Source organism: Mirounga angustirostris, unplaced genomic scaffold, assembly GCF_029215605.1.
Source record: "Mirounga angustirostris isolate CCGP_5_RB_7025 unplaced genomic scaffold, mMirAng1.0.hap1 SCAF_1, whole genome shotgun sequence".
In the NCBI taxonomy this organism is placed as follows: domain Eukaryota; kingdom Metazoa; phylum Chordata; class Mammalia; order Carnivora; family Phocidae; genus Mirounga; species Mirounga angustirostris.
This window is the reverse complement of record NW_026991709.1, coordinates 13,969,118-13,985,504: the sequence shown is the minus strand read 5'-3', so window position 1 is coordinate 13,985,504 and position 16,387 is coordinate 13,969,118. Positions and strand designations below refer to the sequence as shown.

General features: G+C 42.9%; 1 protein-coding gene across 10 annotated transcripts in view; it reads right to left on the bottom strand.

The window, feature by feature from the left end:
* TIAM1 (TIAM Rac1 associated GEF 1) overlaps positions 1 to 16,387 on the bottom strand; it is a 377,611-nt gene that overhangs the window by 64,505 nt on the left and 296,719 nt on the right. For all 10 annotated transcript variants that reach the window (XR_010407780.1, XR_010407781.1, XM_045902569.3 and 7 more), the window contains 2 exons: positions 11,641 to 11,745; positions 4,128 to 4,209 (listed from right to left, as the gene is read on the bottom strand). Coding sequence is in view for 8 of the 10 variants with exons in the window: in XM_045902569.3 (XP_045758525.2) it covers positions 4,128 to 4,209; positions 11,641 to 11,745 (187 nt within the window). In the remaining 2 variants the exon portion in view is untranslated. The remainder of the gene's footprint in view (positions 1 to 4,127; positions 4,210 to 11,640; positions 11,746 to 16,387) is intronic.

Below are 16,387 nucleotides of genomic sequence, written 5' to 3'. Positions count from 1 at the left end.
GAAGGCAGACTCCCAACAACTGAGCCACCCAGGCGTCCCTTGGTCTTCTTTTTCTAATAACCAAAAGATAGTAACAAAGACTACAGTGGACTATGAAATTGGCACTGGGCAAGCATGGCTCTGAGAAACAGATCGGACCCCTCAAGGTGGTGGGAAGTCTCTGTGATAGGATTGCTGAAGAAAGCTTCAGCAATCTTTTCTGGAAGATCAGGCAAATGGAAGCCGACATGCACAAAGCTAAACAGCACTTCAGCTCTGCGCTGGAATTCATATCAGAAGACACCTGTTTGAGGAGTCAGGCAGACAGGAGCCCCTCTCGGCGTTCAGAAAGGCAGCTCTCAGGCGCCTGGGTGGCTCAGTTGGTTAAGCAACTGCCTTCGGCTCAGGTCATGATCCTGGAGTCCCGGGATGGAGTCCTACATCGGGCTCCCTGCTCGGCGGGGGGTCTGCTTCTCCCTCTGACCCTCTTCCCTCTCGTGCTCTCTGTCTCTCATTCTTTCTCTCTCAAATAAATAAATAAATCTTTAAAAAAAAAAGAAAGGCAGCTCTCGCCACACTTGGCTACGCAGCAGACACCATCTAGGGCTCTCAGAGTCCCCAAGAGCAGCCTCCATTTCAAGATGCCAGCAGTGAGCACACTCGGGGAAGGGGGGATATATCCATCTCCTACACTGACAAATATAAAGAAAATATGGTACATCCTACAGCTGGATTATTTTGAGGTCACTGAAGAACACGGTGATTTTAACAGTTAATCAGCAAAGGCGGGATCTTTTTTCCTTTTAAATAGAATAGTAACAATCTTTTTCTTTTTTTTAATTTATTTGAGAGAAAGAGCACGCATGAGAGGGGGGAGGGTCAGAAGGAGAAGCAGGCTCCCTGCCGAGCAGGGAGACCGATGTGAGGCTCGATCCTGGGACTCCAGGATCATGACCTGAGCCGAAGGCAGTCGCTTAACCGACTGAGCCACCCAGGTGCACCTAGGATAGTAACAATCTTAATTCCCGGCCAACAAATGTAATACAGCCCCCACATGATTGCCGACGGGAGGCAGAGGGAGTTACTGGATATAAACCCAATGCATCCACCCCATCAGAAGGCTCTCAGTTACAAAGATGAGGAGGCACTATGAGTGGCAATAATGCTCTCGAGAATGAAGTGATTAAAACTAAGAAAAGAAACCAAGGAGACAAAGTCCTGTGATGAACAACCAGAAGGTTCCTCATACTAAAATCTATAGCCAAAGAAAAATCATGACAGCATCAGAAACAGCAGGGAAGTACCCAAAATCAGATTCCAGGATACAGCAAAATTCAGAGAATGGGACAAGGGGAGACACCTCTGATTGAAATGGTTCACACGACCAGAAACACAACAGCGGAAGTCCCCAGGGAAAAAGGAACGGACGTTCCTTAAATGGTGCGTCCTTCCACTTCAAGGCGGCCGAGGCGATCATGCTTTATCTCGTAACCATCTGAATTAATTTCAACAAGGTCTGCAAACAACCTGCAGGCTCAGGCGGCGGGAAAGGCAACTGGGAGAAATTAAGGAAGCGTCGGATCTTTCCATTGGTTCAGTCAGTTGCATTATTAAGTGCTATTTCCCTCCCTAAAGTGTTCCGAGATAGAAGGCAGCATGTGATCTGTAGTTAGCTTTTTGTGCGTTGGTGCGTGCTGGTAACTTTGACATTTACCGCACCCAATATATACTGAGCTCAATACACAGCAGGAAACCACACTTGCTGGGTGCTAGTGTTAGGGACAGATGCGCTGAATTTAGAATCCTTGGTCATTCTGAGGTCAGAGGCAACCAGGTCTCTTAGGACTGGGGGACTCTTTAACTTCTCAATCAATATGCCATTGGAAGACCTCACGCCAACATGAACTGGGCCCTCAGAATAAAGGGTCGAGCTAAGGTTATGAGCCACACATAGCAGGCTCTAGAAAGTGCAATCCAGGATCCCAGTACAGTTGGCTGCTGACAGTCATGTAAGGACAGAAACTGAGACTAAATACTGAGAGCCCCGCTGTGTGATCTTGGCACACCTCCACGCATGAGCTTTCGTAGTTTACAAAAGCGGTGGTGGTCCATAGCAGATTGGAATTGAAAACAAAACAAAAAACCCCGCTTCTTTAGGACATCAGATAGCTTGAGAAGCACTGCCCAAGAGAGTTCTGGGTGGATGCCTGATGCCCTGTAACACCTTCAGCATGGAAATGTAAATGGGTTGTCATGTCAATAAAAAAAATATAACAAGTGTAGCAGTTTTATGCCCCGTTTCTGAGTCCAAGTACCAGTCAACCTTAGAGTTCCCTATCAGGAGCTTGAAATTCACCCTCTCCTGCTTCTTGCTGCTTAAAGAGAAAAGAGTAAGTTTCATGGTGCATCTTCCTTTGGAGAACCCACTTATTTATAGCACTGCTACCAATTACTGCTTTAATAACCAAGGTCACGCTTCTGGTGCATAATAAGCCCTTCACAGACATTTATCCTTTGCCATCAAAAACACCCTCCGGGTTTATGATGTCTTTAGTTTTAGGGTCCAGAAGGAAAGAGCGGGAAGGTGTCATGCAAGTGACCGAGGTTCAAAATTAGGTTCTCTTCATTAAGCCAAATCGTCTCGGGAGCATTTGGAGATGAAGACTGGGCGCCTGTGGGAGCGAGCGCAGAAGGACTCTGCTATTCCCGCTGCGCAGGAAAGGACCTGAAGATGCTCAAATGCTAAAAAGCCGAATAACTTAATTCAGAGAGAAACCATAAATGGTTTCTGGTAAATGGTTGAGATGTAGCTCAAATGGTCTCAGTATTAAATCTCCAGATACAGGAGGCTCATGTCTTTCCAGGACCTCTTCCTTCCTGCACAGAGCAGGGCTACGCTTCTCTGCCCCCTGGAGGAAGCTGGGGGCCGCGCGCCCTGCTCTAACAATAAACCAGCGCCTGGCTTACCACCTTCTCTCTTTCCCTCTGCCAAGACACGGACGATGCCCCAGGTGGCAGCCACTGTGGCCCGTGTCCTGGAGGGAGGACAACATGGAGTCCGAGCCAACCCACAAAGGATGTGTGGTGAATTTAGGAAGCACATTTCCCTGTTGGAGCTGCTTCAGCCAACCCCACCGCTCCTAATATCGCAGGATGGATTTCCCCATGTCTTCTACTCAAGCACCAACTCCACTGCTATTCAAATCATACCTAAGTAGTCCGAAACATATGGAAGGGATGATATATTCAACTACGCCAGAATGCGGGCAACTGTGTGGAAAAGCATTAACACGGCAACCCTGACTACTGGTCTTCGAAAGGCCTGCTTACAAGTTTGGCCCCTGGCTGGCACCCGGGAACTTGTAACACCCTCATGAGGCCCACTGGGCCTCGCAGGTGTACAGATAATGTGGTTTATGCTGAACACCTGCTTTCCACCTGGGAGTCCGAGGCTTTGGTACACGCTGGGCAGAGGGTGTCTATGTGACTGACTGGGCACTGAGTCTCCAACAAGCTTCCCCACTGGACAACAGACCCATGCGCTGTCCGCTTGTGAATTAAGGCCGTCCTGTGTGACTGGGGAACTCTTGGAAGCTGGTACCCCGTTTCCTCGGACATCACCCCGTGTGCCTTTCCCCTCTATTGATGCTGCTTTGTATGGTTTCCCTGTAATAAGTCATGGTCATGAGTAGGACTATAAGCTGAGTCCTACAGGTCCTCCTAGCGAATCAGCAAATCTAGGGATGGTCTTGGGGACGCCTCCCCCCACAACACCAAAATGAGTTCTTTTAACATGATTCACTGGGGAAGGGAGAATAATGAGTATATTTGAGGGAGAGAGGTGTGAAAAGATCATTTCTTCATTATTAAGGGTATACCAATAATCTGTTCCCGATATAGGCATTTCCTTTTTATGACAGTTGAACCCCGCTGATTAAGGCTATGAAATTTAGGCTGAAGTCTTCATCGTACCCACAGTAAATATCTCTTTTTTCCTGACTTTGACTGCTCTGTTTCTAGCACTGAAGCCAGATGTGCTGTTTTAAATAGGCCCCAAAGGCATTTTACTGAATTGTAAATAAGTGCATGTTTACACAGGAATTGCTTTAACTTGAAAAACACCAAAGATCAAAGAAAAATAAACGTACCATAATTATCACTGGCCGTATCTGACTTCTCAATCTGGATGTTCTGAGTGACTTTTGGACAAATTTCAATTTCTTTGTACAGCTGAAAAGTGACAAAGAGGAGTCTGATGAGGATTTCATTATAAATAACTTATTAGGAATAGACATCATTTTCTAAGTCTATTTTTTTGCAATTGATACTTGAAAGTAAAGTCTCATCATATCCCAGTCTTTTTATTGAACTGAATCCATTAAGAATCACAACAGAAATGTTAAAACTCATATTCCCAGACTTGGCTACAGTTCCAGTTCCTAAATAATCCCTCAACACCACTCTATGTCTTTTCCCACCCAGTATCTCTCACAGACCTGAAAAATAAATATGCTAAAGTAATCAAAAATCTCCAGTCATCAAAAATCTCCAGTACTCAGGCCGCCTGGGGTGGCTCAGTCGGTTAAGCGTCCGACTCTTGATGTCGGCTCAGGTCATGGTCTCAGGGTCGTGAGACTGAGCCTCCACCTCCATCCAGCTCTGCGCTGGGTGTGGAGCCTGCTTAAGATTCTCTCTCTTCCTCTCTCACTGCCCCCCCCCAAAAAGAAAAGAAATCTCTGGTACTGGGGAACAAAACTATTAAAATCACGAAGAGGCTATAAAGATCTTGACAAGGGACTCCTAGAAATAGGAGAAATCTCTGTGCTTCCCATTCTCTTCTGTTCACAAATCATTTTTGCCCAAAATGTTCACAGTAGCACAAATAGGTGGCAACAAGTTAAAGCACTGAAATGGACAGAAAATTATATAAATAGAGAGTATTCTTGTTTAGCCACTGGATTATACCAAATTAGCTAGAAAACTAAAGCACATAAATTAATCAGTTCTCTAGAAACCCAAGAAAGCCTGGGGGGGGGGGGGGGGAAGGGTAAAAAAAAAAAAAAGCTGTAGTTCACATGCCAGAAACTTTATCTCAATTTACTTTAATTCATTTTCACTTGGAGGTACCAAACCTTACTTCTCAGGTAAGCAAGCCAAAGGCCATTTCCAAAAATTATAATAAATATTCCAAAACAAATATGCGTGTCAAAGCTCATATGGAACTTAAAAACTATCATTCAATTTTGAAATGAAAATCTATTTGTGCCAAGGTCAATAAGAGAAAGCTGTCCTTTAGCACGGAAGGGAAATCTTGGTGGTTATCTAAACTTGCCCCCATCTCTGACCACAGGGTCATTCCTCTGGAAATAATGTAATTCAGGCAAGTAGAAAAGAATGGTAGTTTTCCTTCTCTTCCCTTTCTTAGGGCAGCTGACAGGTGGGAGAGGTGAATCTGAAGCCTGGGACTCAGGAGCCTGGAAAAGGGGCCACTGTCATAGAAAGCCAAGGGAAGCAGAGGCCTGGGACCACTGACCACCCAGCCCAGGACCTCTAGAACACCCTCACTCAATGCAACTTCTGACAAATACAGTGTGTTAGGGGTATAATTTCACGTGTTTTTTTTTTTTTTTTTAATCTTTTTATACTTCAGAAAAACGTTCATACAAATACACTCTACAAATCAGAAGAAATCAATTATAAAACTGATCTTTAATTCAGAAAATACAGTCACCAAAGTTATAAATACCAAACATACTAATAATGTCTTATGCCATGTTTTAGAACACCACGGAATGCTCAATAAAATGCCATGAATTGTGTTCACTTCAACTTGCTTTGAGCCTTAGTTTTTACTTTTTTTAATTTAAATTCAATTAGCCAACATAGAGTACATCATTAGTTTCAGATGTAGTGTTCAGTTAATTCATCAGTTGCGTGTAACGCCCAGTGCTCATCACCTCACCCTTTTTCAAAATTTCCTTGAGCACCAAACTCTTACCCTAGGTGGCAGTATACCACTGTCTGTTCCAATCATGTCCGGAAAGTTCCAAGTGGTTTCCACAGATCCAGCGGGAACACAGCTTTGTGAATAATCTTTTTATTCTTTCATAATATTGCCTCCTACTTTTCTTTGGATTGGTGTGAAAGCCACTGTGTCTTTGACCAGCCTCAGACAATAACTTAGTGTCATCTAGGTAAGCCCCTTGGCCACAGTCCTTCCTTAGGGTACTTAGACTAATATTGTGTTTAGTAAAAAGCACTAATAAAATATATCAAAATCTCGAGAAGGGTCTACACTTTAAAATATATTTTCAGTGCAACGACAATCAATATCTGAAACTAGAATTGCTAAAATTTTGTACTTTTATACAAACATCTTTAACAGCAAAGTGTCACACACATTCCCTTTATTTTATTAAATCAATGATGTCGCACGCTCTCCCTCTTTTCAAACACCACATTAAAAGGTCATCAGATGTTAAAAAAAAAAAAAAAAAAAACCTTGATTACCAGGTATTCGAGTTATCGTGAAGTCACAATCCTTCGTTATCCCATCTCCTTTGGGTGCCCTGGTCTAAGCCAGCATCACCCACCGCCCCAGCCACGGTTCACTACCCCCTGCCTGCTCTCAGCTCCTTCTCTTATGCCCTACGGTCTACTGGCCACACATCAGCCACGTGAGCCTACTAAAAACAGAAGTCCTCGAATGTCCTTCCTCCCCTGGGGCTTCCCCTCTCACCTAGGCCCTAGATGGCCCATCCGGTTCCCCTCCTCCCTCCTCTCCTGCATCCTCAAGCCTCCCTCCCCAGCCCCCTCACCTACCCTCCTCTTGCCCTCCTCACACACAAGCAAACCACCTCCACTCCTGCCACCTGCCCCGACAAGGCCTCACCCAGCTCTGTTCCCTCAGCCCAGAACACTTTCCTCCAAACTACCTCTACGACTCAATTCGCTCACCTCACTTCCTGTTCACACATCAACCCAAACACAGCTAAAGGAGCGGCACCCTCTGCTTCTGGATGCCCACATCTCTCTATCCTCTTGATCTAACCTTTTCTCTCCAAGCTCTTCACATCCTCCGAAATATTATGTGTTTACAGGTTTTTGTGCAAAAAATTTATATTTTTATATCTGTCTCCACAAACTTGAATATACGTTCCACAAGGAGCAGAGATTTTTCCGTCTTTTTTTTTTTTCTTAAGTAGGCTCCACGCCCAGTGTGGGACTTGAACTCATGACCCCAAGATCAAGAATCCCATGCTTTATGGGCTGAGCCAGCCAGGCGCCCCGAGGAGAAGGGATTTTTGATTACGTATCACATAAGTGCTAAATAAATATGTGCTGGATAAGGAAATCAGTTAATCAGTGTTTCTGTAAACTCTTTCTTCCCCCCTATCACTTTAAGAAAAACACACTTAACATGGGTTTTGAAAAGCCAGTGCTTCTCATTCATTATCATTCCATCAATGGGGCCTAAGAACCAAATAAGAAAAAGTAGCCAATCAGGTACCACTTATACTAGAAAGTAACCAGCAAAGCAGATGAGCAGATGACTGACGCGTCATGGCCAGTCACAAGCGAGAGGATCCCCTAAGCCACCGAATGAACATACCAGAACCCTCAGGTCTTTAAAATCTAGCATACACTTTTGCTAATAACTACCGGCTTTATTATGAAAGAACGCTGGGTAAAACGATGTCAGAGAATAAGACATATTGGGACAGTCATCTATAAATGAGTTCCTTTTGAGGAAACAACTTCGTACATCCGTGAGCTTCCCTGGTCTGTCAAAAATAAAATGGGGGGGGGGCGCCTGGGTGGCTCAGTTGGTTAAGCGACTGCCTTCGGCTCGGGTCATGATCCTGGAGTCCCGGGATCGAGTCCTGCATCGGGCTCCCTGCTCGGCGGGGAGTCTGCTTCTCCCGCTGACCCTCCCCCCTCTCATGCTCTCTCTATCTCATTCTCTCTCAAATAAATGAATAAAATCTTTAAATAAATAAATAAATAAATAAATAAATAAATAAATAAATAAATAAATAAATAAATAAAATGGAGGGGGGCGCCTAGGTGGCTCAGTCAGTGAAGCATCTGCCTTTGGCTCGGGTCATGATCCCGGGGTCCTGGGATCGAGCTCCACATCGGGCTCCTTGCTCAGTGGGGAGCCTGCTTCTCCCTCTCCCCCTGCCTGCAACTCCCCCTGCTTGTACGTGCACGCTCTCTCTCTGACAAATAAAGAAAATCTTTTAAAAATAATAAAAAAATAAAATGCAGGTGGGCCCTGGGAACCAATTAACCATGTGCGGTCTGATGCTTGTTCAGTAGGGGGCAACACTTTGAAATCTGCAAACTCTCAAAAAGCCTCCAGGAACACTGTGTGTTCAAACACCCCCTGCTTTGGAATGACATTAGAACCAGTTAATGGCCTGTACCAGGGATCGGAAACCAGGGACCCCTGGGCAGAATTCAAGGGGGGCGTAAACTTACATGGCGAAAAAAAATGACATCTTTATATTCACTAACCAGTAACTGAACCTTAGCATGTGAAGCAACTGAAACCTCCAACCATAAATAAATGCAGGCAACAAATACAGGAGTATGAGCAGCCGCTGTGACCTGTCACAAGTAAAATTAGTTATTTTCCAGTCACATTCTAGCTACCACTACGATCTCAAAGTGTTATTCATGCTCATCACGACTTCAAAACAGTGGTAGCTATCAGACCTACAGCTAGCTCTTATTATTTAATGAGCCAACAAATAAGCACATATATTATCTATAATTTTAAGAATGTTTCGATAATTATTTCAACATAATTAGGCCATAGGTAATCCTATGTATTTTATTTCGTGCAGGCTTTACCAAGTTTCCCAAGCTATCTTAAGAACAAAAAAGTTCAGGGGTGCCTGGGTGGCTCAGTCAGTTAGGCATCTGCCTTGGACTCAGGTCATGATCCCGGGGTCCTGGGATCTAGCCCTGTGTGGGGCTCCTGGCTCAGTGGGGAGTCTGCTTCTCCCTCTCCCACTGCCCCTCCCCCCTCATGTGCTCCCTCACTGTCTCTCTCTCAAATAAATAAAATCTTAAAAAAAAAAAAGAAAGAAGAAGAACAAAAAAGTTCAGAATCTGGTAAAAACAGAGATGTGAGTAAGCAATACTCACTTGCAATCCGAACAATAAAATTAATGAGTCTACGGCATTTGCTTCCTCGGGGACCTCTGAGCTGGAGACCTTTGGCAATGAGCAAGAAAGAATACCATGCTCTCTTCGCATTTTAGATTCTTCTAAAAAATTATAATTAGAACATCTGTCCAGCAACTGTAGATACAAAGAGACTAAGCTTGGCACACCTCCGTCTCCTATAGTGGATGAACCACACGATGGCCAAGACTCAAAAGTAGTAAGTGAGTTGATACCATTTCAAAAGATGTGTCTCAAGCACGTACTATGTGTGAGATACGAGGGACACAGAAGTTGGTCAGGTGCAATATATGAAAGTCATGACCACCACGATGCAAACACATGGATGATCTAGCAGCTGTTCCAATCTTACCGGCAACGCACGTTCCTTTTTTAAGTAAGGAACAGGGTTTTCTTTCCTCTGCTCAGAGAGAACAAAGTTGGGGCTCTTCCACATGCCAGAGGGGGGTAAAAATAAATCAGCTACTCTCCTTTAAAAGTTCCCTCTTCTGCTAACAATTATTTAGGCAATGGTTGAAAATAGACTGGTCTTGATCCTCTTCCATTGATTGCATTGGCTCGGAAAAGCGCTGCGAACACACCCCCTCTCCGATTTCATTAGCGACACTTAAAGGGGCCCGAGGGAACATTTCAGGATGATGGAAATTAAGTTAGGACCGTAGCACTGGAAACAGGATGGTATACACGGATTAAAAGTCCCCGAATTGTGTGCTTCCAACTCGCCGAGCTTTAGCGTATATAAAGTGAACGTCAAAAAAAAAAGTTGACTGAAAACAAAATTCCCTACTAAACTTTAAATCACGCTTCTCCTTTTCAGAGACAGATTACTGGGGTCTAAGTTTCCAGTTCTGCTTTCTGTGGTGCAACCGCATCTGAAGTCATGCTGCTATCACTCGCATTTCTGTGGCAAGCAACTCAGTGGCCCCCAGAGGAATGACTAAGTGCAGAGAGGGAAGAGCGAATTCCAAGACAGAGGCGTCTTGCTCCCCAAATGGCTCTTTCCTGGAACAGAAAAATGCATCACTCGGCTAACAAAAAAGGAACTTGTCGGTGTCTTGTTACCATGACCATCTTTACTGAGCATCTACTATGTGCACCATGATCTCTAATCTTTGCAAAATCCTAGAAATTAAGCACAGTTGACTCTTGAACAACATGGGTTTGAACTGCATGGGTTCATAGATTTTTTTCAGGGCTGCAGATGCATTTTCTTTTCCTTAAGACTTTTTTTTTTAAGGATTTTATTTATTTATTTGAGAGATACAGAGAGGGAGAGCATGAGCAGGGGGAGAGGGAGAGGGAGAAGCAGACTCCCTGCTGAGCCAGGAGCCTGATGTGGGGCTCGATCCCAGGACCCCGGGATCATGACCTGAGCCAAAGGCAGATGCTTAACCATCTGAGCCACCCAGGCGCCCCATGACTTTAAAAAAAAAAAAAAAAAAAAGATTTTATTTATTTATTTGAGAGAGAGAGAGAGCACGAGCAGGGGAAGCAGCAGAGGGAGAGAGACAAACAGACTCCCCGGTGAGTGTGGAGCCCCGACGCAGGACTCGATCCCAGGGCCCCAAGATCATGACCTGAGCCGAAGTCAGCCACTTAACCAACTGAGCCACCCAGGCGCCCCTCTTCCTATGACTTTCTTAATAACATTTTCTTTTCTCCAGCTTACTTTACTGCAAAAATACAGTACATAACGCATATAACATACAAACTACACGTTAATTGACTGTTAATGCTATCGGTGAGACTTCCAGTCAACAGTAGGCTATAAACAGTTCAGTTGTGGGGGAGTCAAAAATTATACTCGAATTTTCGACTGTGCAGGCAGCTAACGCCCTCTACCCCCTGCACTGTCAACTGTATTCAAGGGTCAACTGTATTAGCACCTCATGTTTTGCCAATACCACAAAATGAGTAAGCGGTAGGGCCCATATAAAACCCAGCTCTAGTTTAGAACCCGAGTCCCATAATGAAACTCAAACATACATAATGTCCCCAGGAATCGATACAAGTACAGTAACAAAAGACTGGGACATATGATCACATGGCGGCTTTTTCATCTCACGGGATTAGACCCACTGGTATCAATAGGCAGGTAGAAGTCACTCAACACTGGAGTTAGTGCTTTTTTTTTCCTGACAACAGCCAGCTGATCTTTGAGTCACCCATTTAAAACAAAGGCCTGCCAAAGCTGCAGGGACAGCTAGGAATAACAACTAAAATTCCATCTGAGAGGTAGCTCTGGATTTCAATTTTTCTTGATCGCATGGCCTCGCTCCTTGCATAAACAAAGGTGGCATTTCTACTCGGCAGACACATCGTGGTAAGTAAGGCCATCTTCACAAACTTTAGAGCTCTTTATTTTAGAATTCATTCCACTTCACCAACCACAATTAGCCCGAGCACACACATAATTTAAAAATAATCTCCTACAGAATGTACTTGGACAACAGTCATAAACATTACCAGCTCATAAATGTCCTCCTCAGGCTTTGGAACATAGTGTTGCATTTTGTTTTCTATTAGAAATTTCAGACGCAGGTAATGAGCAGAATGATCCAGTTGATGTGTCTGGGACAAAAGAAAGGAAAAAGAAAAGACAATGGGTGTTCAATAGTAAACAGGAATAATTAGCGCACCACTAACATATTACCATGTATCCCCCGAGAATTCTAGAGATTTCTCACTGTGGAGGGGGAAAGGTTTCCATACCTCTTAGAAGGTTTACATCCAAAACTCAAACCTTGAAAGCATTTTCATTGAACAGATGAGTAATATACCACGGATAGCTTATGATTCCACGGAAATAACTGAATCACATCTTCACTTCTGCTTATCTGAGTCATAAGCTTTATCACTGGTTTTGCATCAGATTAGAGAGGCCCTTCCACACAATTCCAAACATACAAAGGTGATTAAAGAAGAAAAGTAACAGAAAGGCAAGGAAGTATTCCCAGGGATAGAAAAAAGCTGTGCCCTGGCAAAGTTGTTTTTCTAACCACATGGGGACACTGGGACAGTTGTTAATAGTTCATTTGCAGGCGAGTCAGTGTGAAGACAAGGCATTTGGATTTCAATCTTATTTATATACACCCCGAGTGAGACTCCCTCCGGGGGCAGGGCAGACGGGCATGGGTCCAGCTTTGGAAACACATTGAATGACTTGCCCAAAGAAAACAATTCTAAAATAGCTAAGGATTGAAACTTCCAGGCCTTCTCCTTTGGTCCAGAATGGGCCAACTGATCTTTCTCCTCTAGAAAGTCATCCTCGATTTAATGTTTCGGGGGAGGGGGAGCGGGGGGCAGCCAGAGTGGCAACGTGGTTTTATAACTAATCCCCAGTCTACATTCATGAAGATGCAGAGAAAAAAGTAAGAAAATGCTCTTTGAAAGTTACATGGCAAGCCTGAAAATGGATTGTTAGAAAATGTTTAAATCGGGTCATTTTTTTTTAAAGCATTCTTATCTTTTAGAGATTCATCCTCAAGGACTAGGAGATAAAGATATGATGTCTGCAATTTGCTTCTAAAGTAATCCAGAGCAGGGGGTGGAAGGGAGTTAGTAAACAGATGAAACATAATTCCGGTAAACCTTGGTGATAGATACGCAGGAGTTTATGACAGGATTCTCTAACTCTTACATAAGTTTGAAATTTTTCATAAATCTAAAATCTCTTCCCACCAAAAGCTCTACTGGTGAGAATTATTTCAATATAAGTGAAATTGATTTTTCACTGCATTCATCCTCTGCTTACCCTGCCCACCCCCCCCAAAACCATTTTAAAGGCCAAACTAAGATCATGCCAACAATTATTCCAGTAAGAGTCATTCAATCACATCTAACAAACTCTTAAGTGTGTCAGGCACTGCAGATAAAGCAATTAATAAGACATAAATGCAGTCTTCGGGAGTGTGTGTGGCTATGGGGAAGGGGTGTGCAGAAAATGGAAGGTGGGGTGGTGGCGGCTTCACTTTTTAAATAAATACACATGCAAGATATGCATCTTGCATTATCACAAAAGCACATTTCCAGAGACTGCAAATGAGTTTGTTCTGCACACCTAGCAGAATGATAAAGAAGTTTTCTATCAGTGACTCTTCGGAACCCCCAACCTGCATCCTCTCCTGAGTCAAAGTGATGATCTGAAGCCCACTGTGTGATCACAGGCACCACTGATCAAATGCTCAGTGTCTCACAGACCCAGATGGTTGGTGTCTAAGATAATAAGAGTGTATGGGTAATCCAGAGAAGCAGAAAACAGGCAAGTTTTCAAGTGTGCGATCTATTGCTTGTGGGAGAGCTGCTGAGACAAACATCAATGAAATAATAATATTTAGGGTAATAGGATCAGAAAAGTTTCCCTCCAGAGACAGAAGCTGCAAATGCTTCCCACCTACCTAGGTCCTCACTGAAATCTTTAAATAGAAGAAAAAAATTTTGTTCCCCATCTGTTTCTGACTGAGGTGGGAAGGAAGGAAAGAAATGAAACTCCATAGGGTCTTGGTTAACAGGAACAAATCTACTTGGCACCCATTACTGTCACCGTTAATAAACACTTTGTGGATACTCCCAATGAGGCTGCCACTTAAACAGTCTTCTGGAAGTTGGACCCAAACAGCAACCTCACCTAAGAAGTTGAACCCTCAGTGTGAGAGACAGATGGCTCACTGTCAGGCACCAAAGACCTTCAGATGGTCCTGATGAAGACTGGAGATCCTCATCACACCTTAAATGCTACTGTGCTAAAACATTCATACGGATGTACAGAGAATGACAAACGACAGCTGTCGAGGTACCTCACTTAAAGGAACACAGCAAAGACAACCAAAGAGTGATCAATGTAACAATGATCATGAGGCTGATTCTTGCCACCCTCCCCCTCCACCACCACCTTTTTCAAACTTCGTGAAGTTACAATAATGTCTTGATGATTCTGAAAAATAAAAATGGCACATGCAACAAACAAAAATTTTAATGGTCTTACTTGTAACCAAGGTGCCCTTAGGTTGGTCAGTAAAAGTTACCCTAAAAATGGGACATTGGCTCAATATACCAGGGTGTCTATCATTTTGGTAAGTATGTCTCAATTACAAGCCCTCACTAGTCACAGCTGCTCCAACATAAAGGCAAAATCCTAATGAATTAACTAACGAATCACTTAATCCTAAAGAATTAACTCAGATCATCAGAACTCTCAAGAATTTTATGCTCCCTAAATATCTGCAAGTCAAAACCAAAGCAGGTCGAGCAAATTACCATGTTCACAATACATCTTTGTGCAGAAAGAATTCCAAGTATCAATGAATATTTCAACATGGCAATTCTAAATATTTGGCCTGCTGTAGACTTGTAAAACATTCAAGAGAAACCTTCCCAACTCAAGAGAAATTCAGCGAGGGAAAAATTTAAGTGGTACCAATTTGTTTTCCAACGTGCATTTACTTAAGTTACTTAGAGAGCATTTGATTCATTTTGAGGCCATGTAGCCACAAGTTCTACCTGAAGATAAATATTACCATAGAACAAGGATTAGTTTAGTTGGCATATTTTTTTTAATTTGCATCTACTTCAAAGGATGAAGTAGTAAAACACAATGCATTTTTTCAGTAAACAGTCTGAGCCAATTACAATAGATACTAATGCGATCTTTCAATCCATGTGGGTTTGCTCTTCCATTTTGGTCCAACTTCTCAGGGAAACATAAAAGCATGCAGTTACCACATATAGAAATCCATGCGCACACACACACACACACACACACATGCACGCTACTGTGGAATTTCCGAAGATATTTATCTTCCTCTTCAAGGTGACCTTTATTTTTTTTTAAAGCCAATGGTTATTAGAATAATCAAAGGCATAAGCCAACATAGGGATGGCATGAAATAAAACTCTCATCCCAGGGCCACACGTGAATTATATTAGTGAGAATGGATGAATGAATTTTTTTGCAATTATTTTGGTAATTGCAATGATCAGAATATATCGAAAACCCATAGGCCAATGTGGTGACCTGCTATATTTAGCAACAATCTTTTTTGTAACATCCATAACATGAACAGTACATGAAATGTAGATCTTGAAACATTTACTATACCAGAACTTGACTGGCTCTCGGGTGGCAGATGACAAACTGATGGGAAATGATGTGGATCAGATAGAATAGGAAAGAGAATGAGCTGAATGCAAGAGACAGAAGAAAGAGATTGATTATTAAATATTAGAAAAAGCATCCATCACCAACGTTGAGAATGACAATAAAGAAATAAAACACACATTCTGACAATCACCTTTTTTTTTCAGTCCCTCCTCCAAGAGAAAAAAAAAACCACTCACCATTAATTAGATCATTAATAACATGTGGCACTGTTTCCCCATTATCTCTTTCCCTCTTAAGAATAAAACTGGCTCCACTAATTACAATAAAGTGTTTTCCAAAGGAGAAGCCAGCTTTAGAAGGCACCTGGCTCTCAGCACACTATATAATTTATCCTACATGGGTGCTTTTCCAGAGACCATCAATTTCTTAAAGTGCACACGAAAGTTTTCCATTTTTAAACTCGTGACACGTAAGCTTGTCCCACACCATATCGTTTTTGTCTTTATTTCTACGTTTGGGGAAAAAGAGCTGAGGATCCAAGGAAAATTGGGCAGGATGACCTTCTGTTGTTGGAGAAAGGGATCTGTGCCCTCATGATACCATCAACAGCCTTTCAAGTAAAAGAAAGAAACACTTCATAGGGGGACAAGTCCAACTATCTATCTAGAGATGGTCTGTAGTTGCCGTGGCAATACTATTCCTCGTTCCTTGGGTTTCTACCAAGACAACCACTTGAAAAGTACCTAAAATTCCGCCTATCACGATTTTCCCCACTCACTGTTCAATTTTCCACCAATCAATGGTCATTGGAAACTGTGACCTACCCTCCCATCCCTAATTGTGTCTGAGGCCGATGGATACAGGATGTGTTAAAGCAATGCCATCCCCTGGAAGGACCCTCCAGAGTTTGGCTTTTTAAAAAAAAAGCACCAGAGTCCTACTTTTGACACCTTCAGCTGCAGTTCTGAGAATAACTCCCACAGCTCTGCAGAATATTAATGGGTCTCTAAAGAATCATGCTAATCTATAAATAAAAGAATGCAGAAATCCTCAATAGGCCAATTTTGTTAAGTAATTAAAATGAAAAATGTGAACAGAAATACCATTATCTTC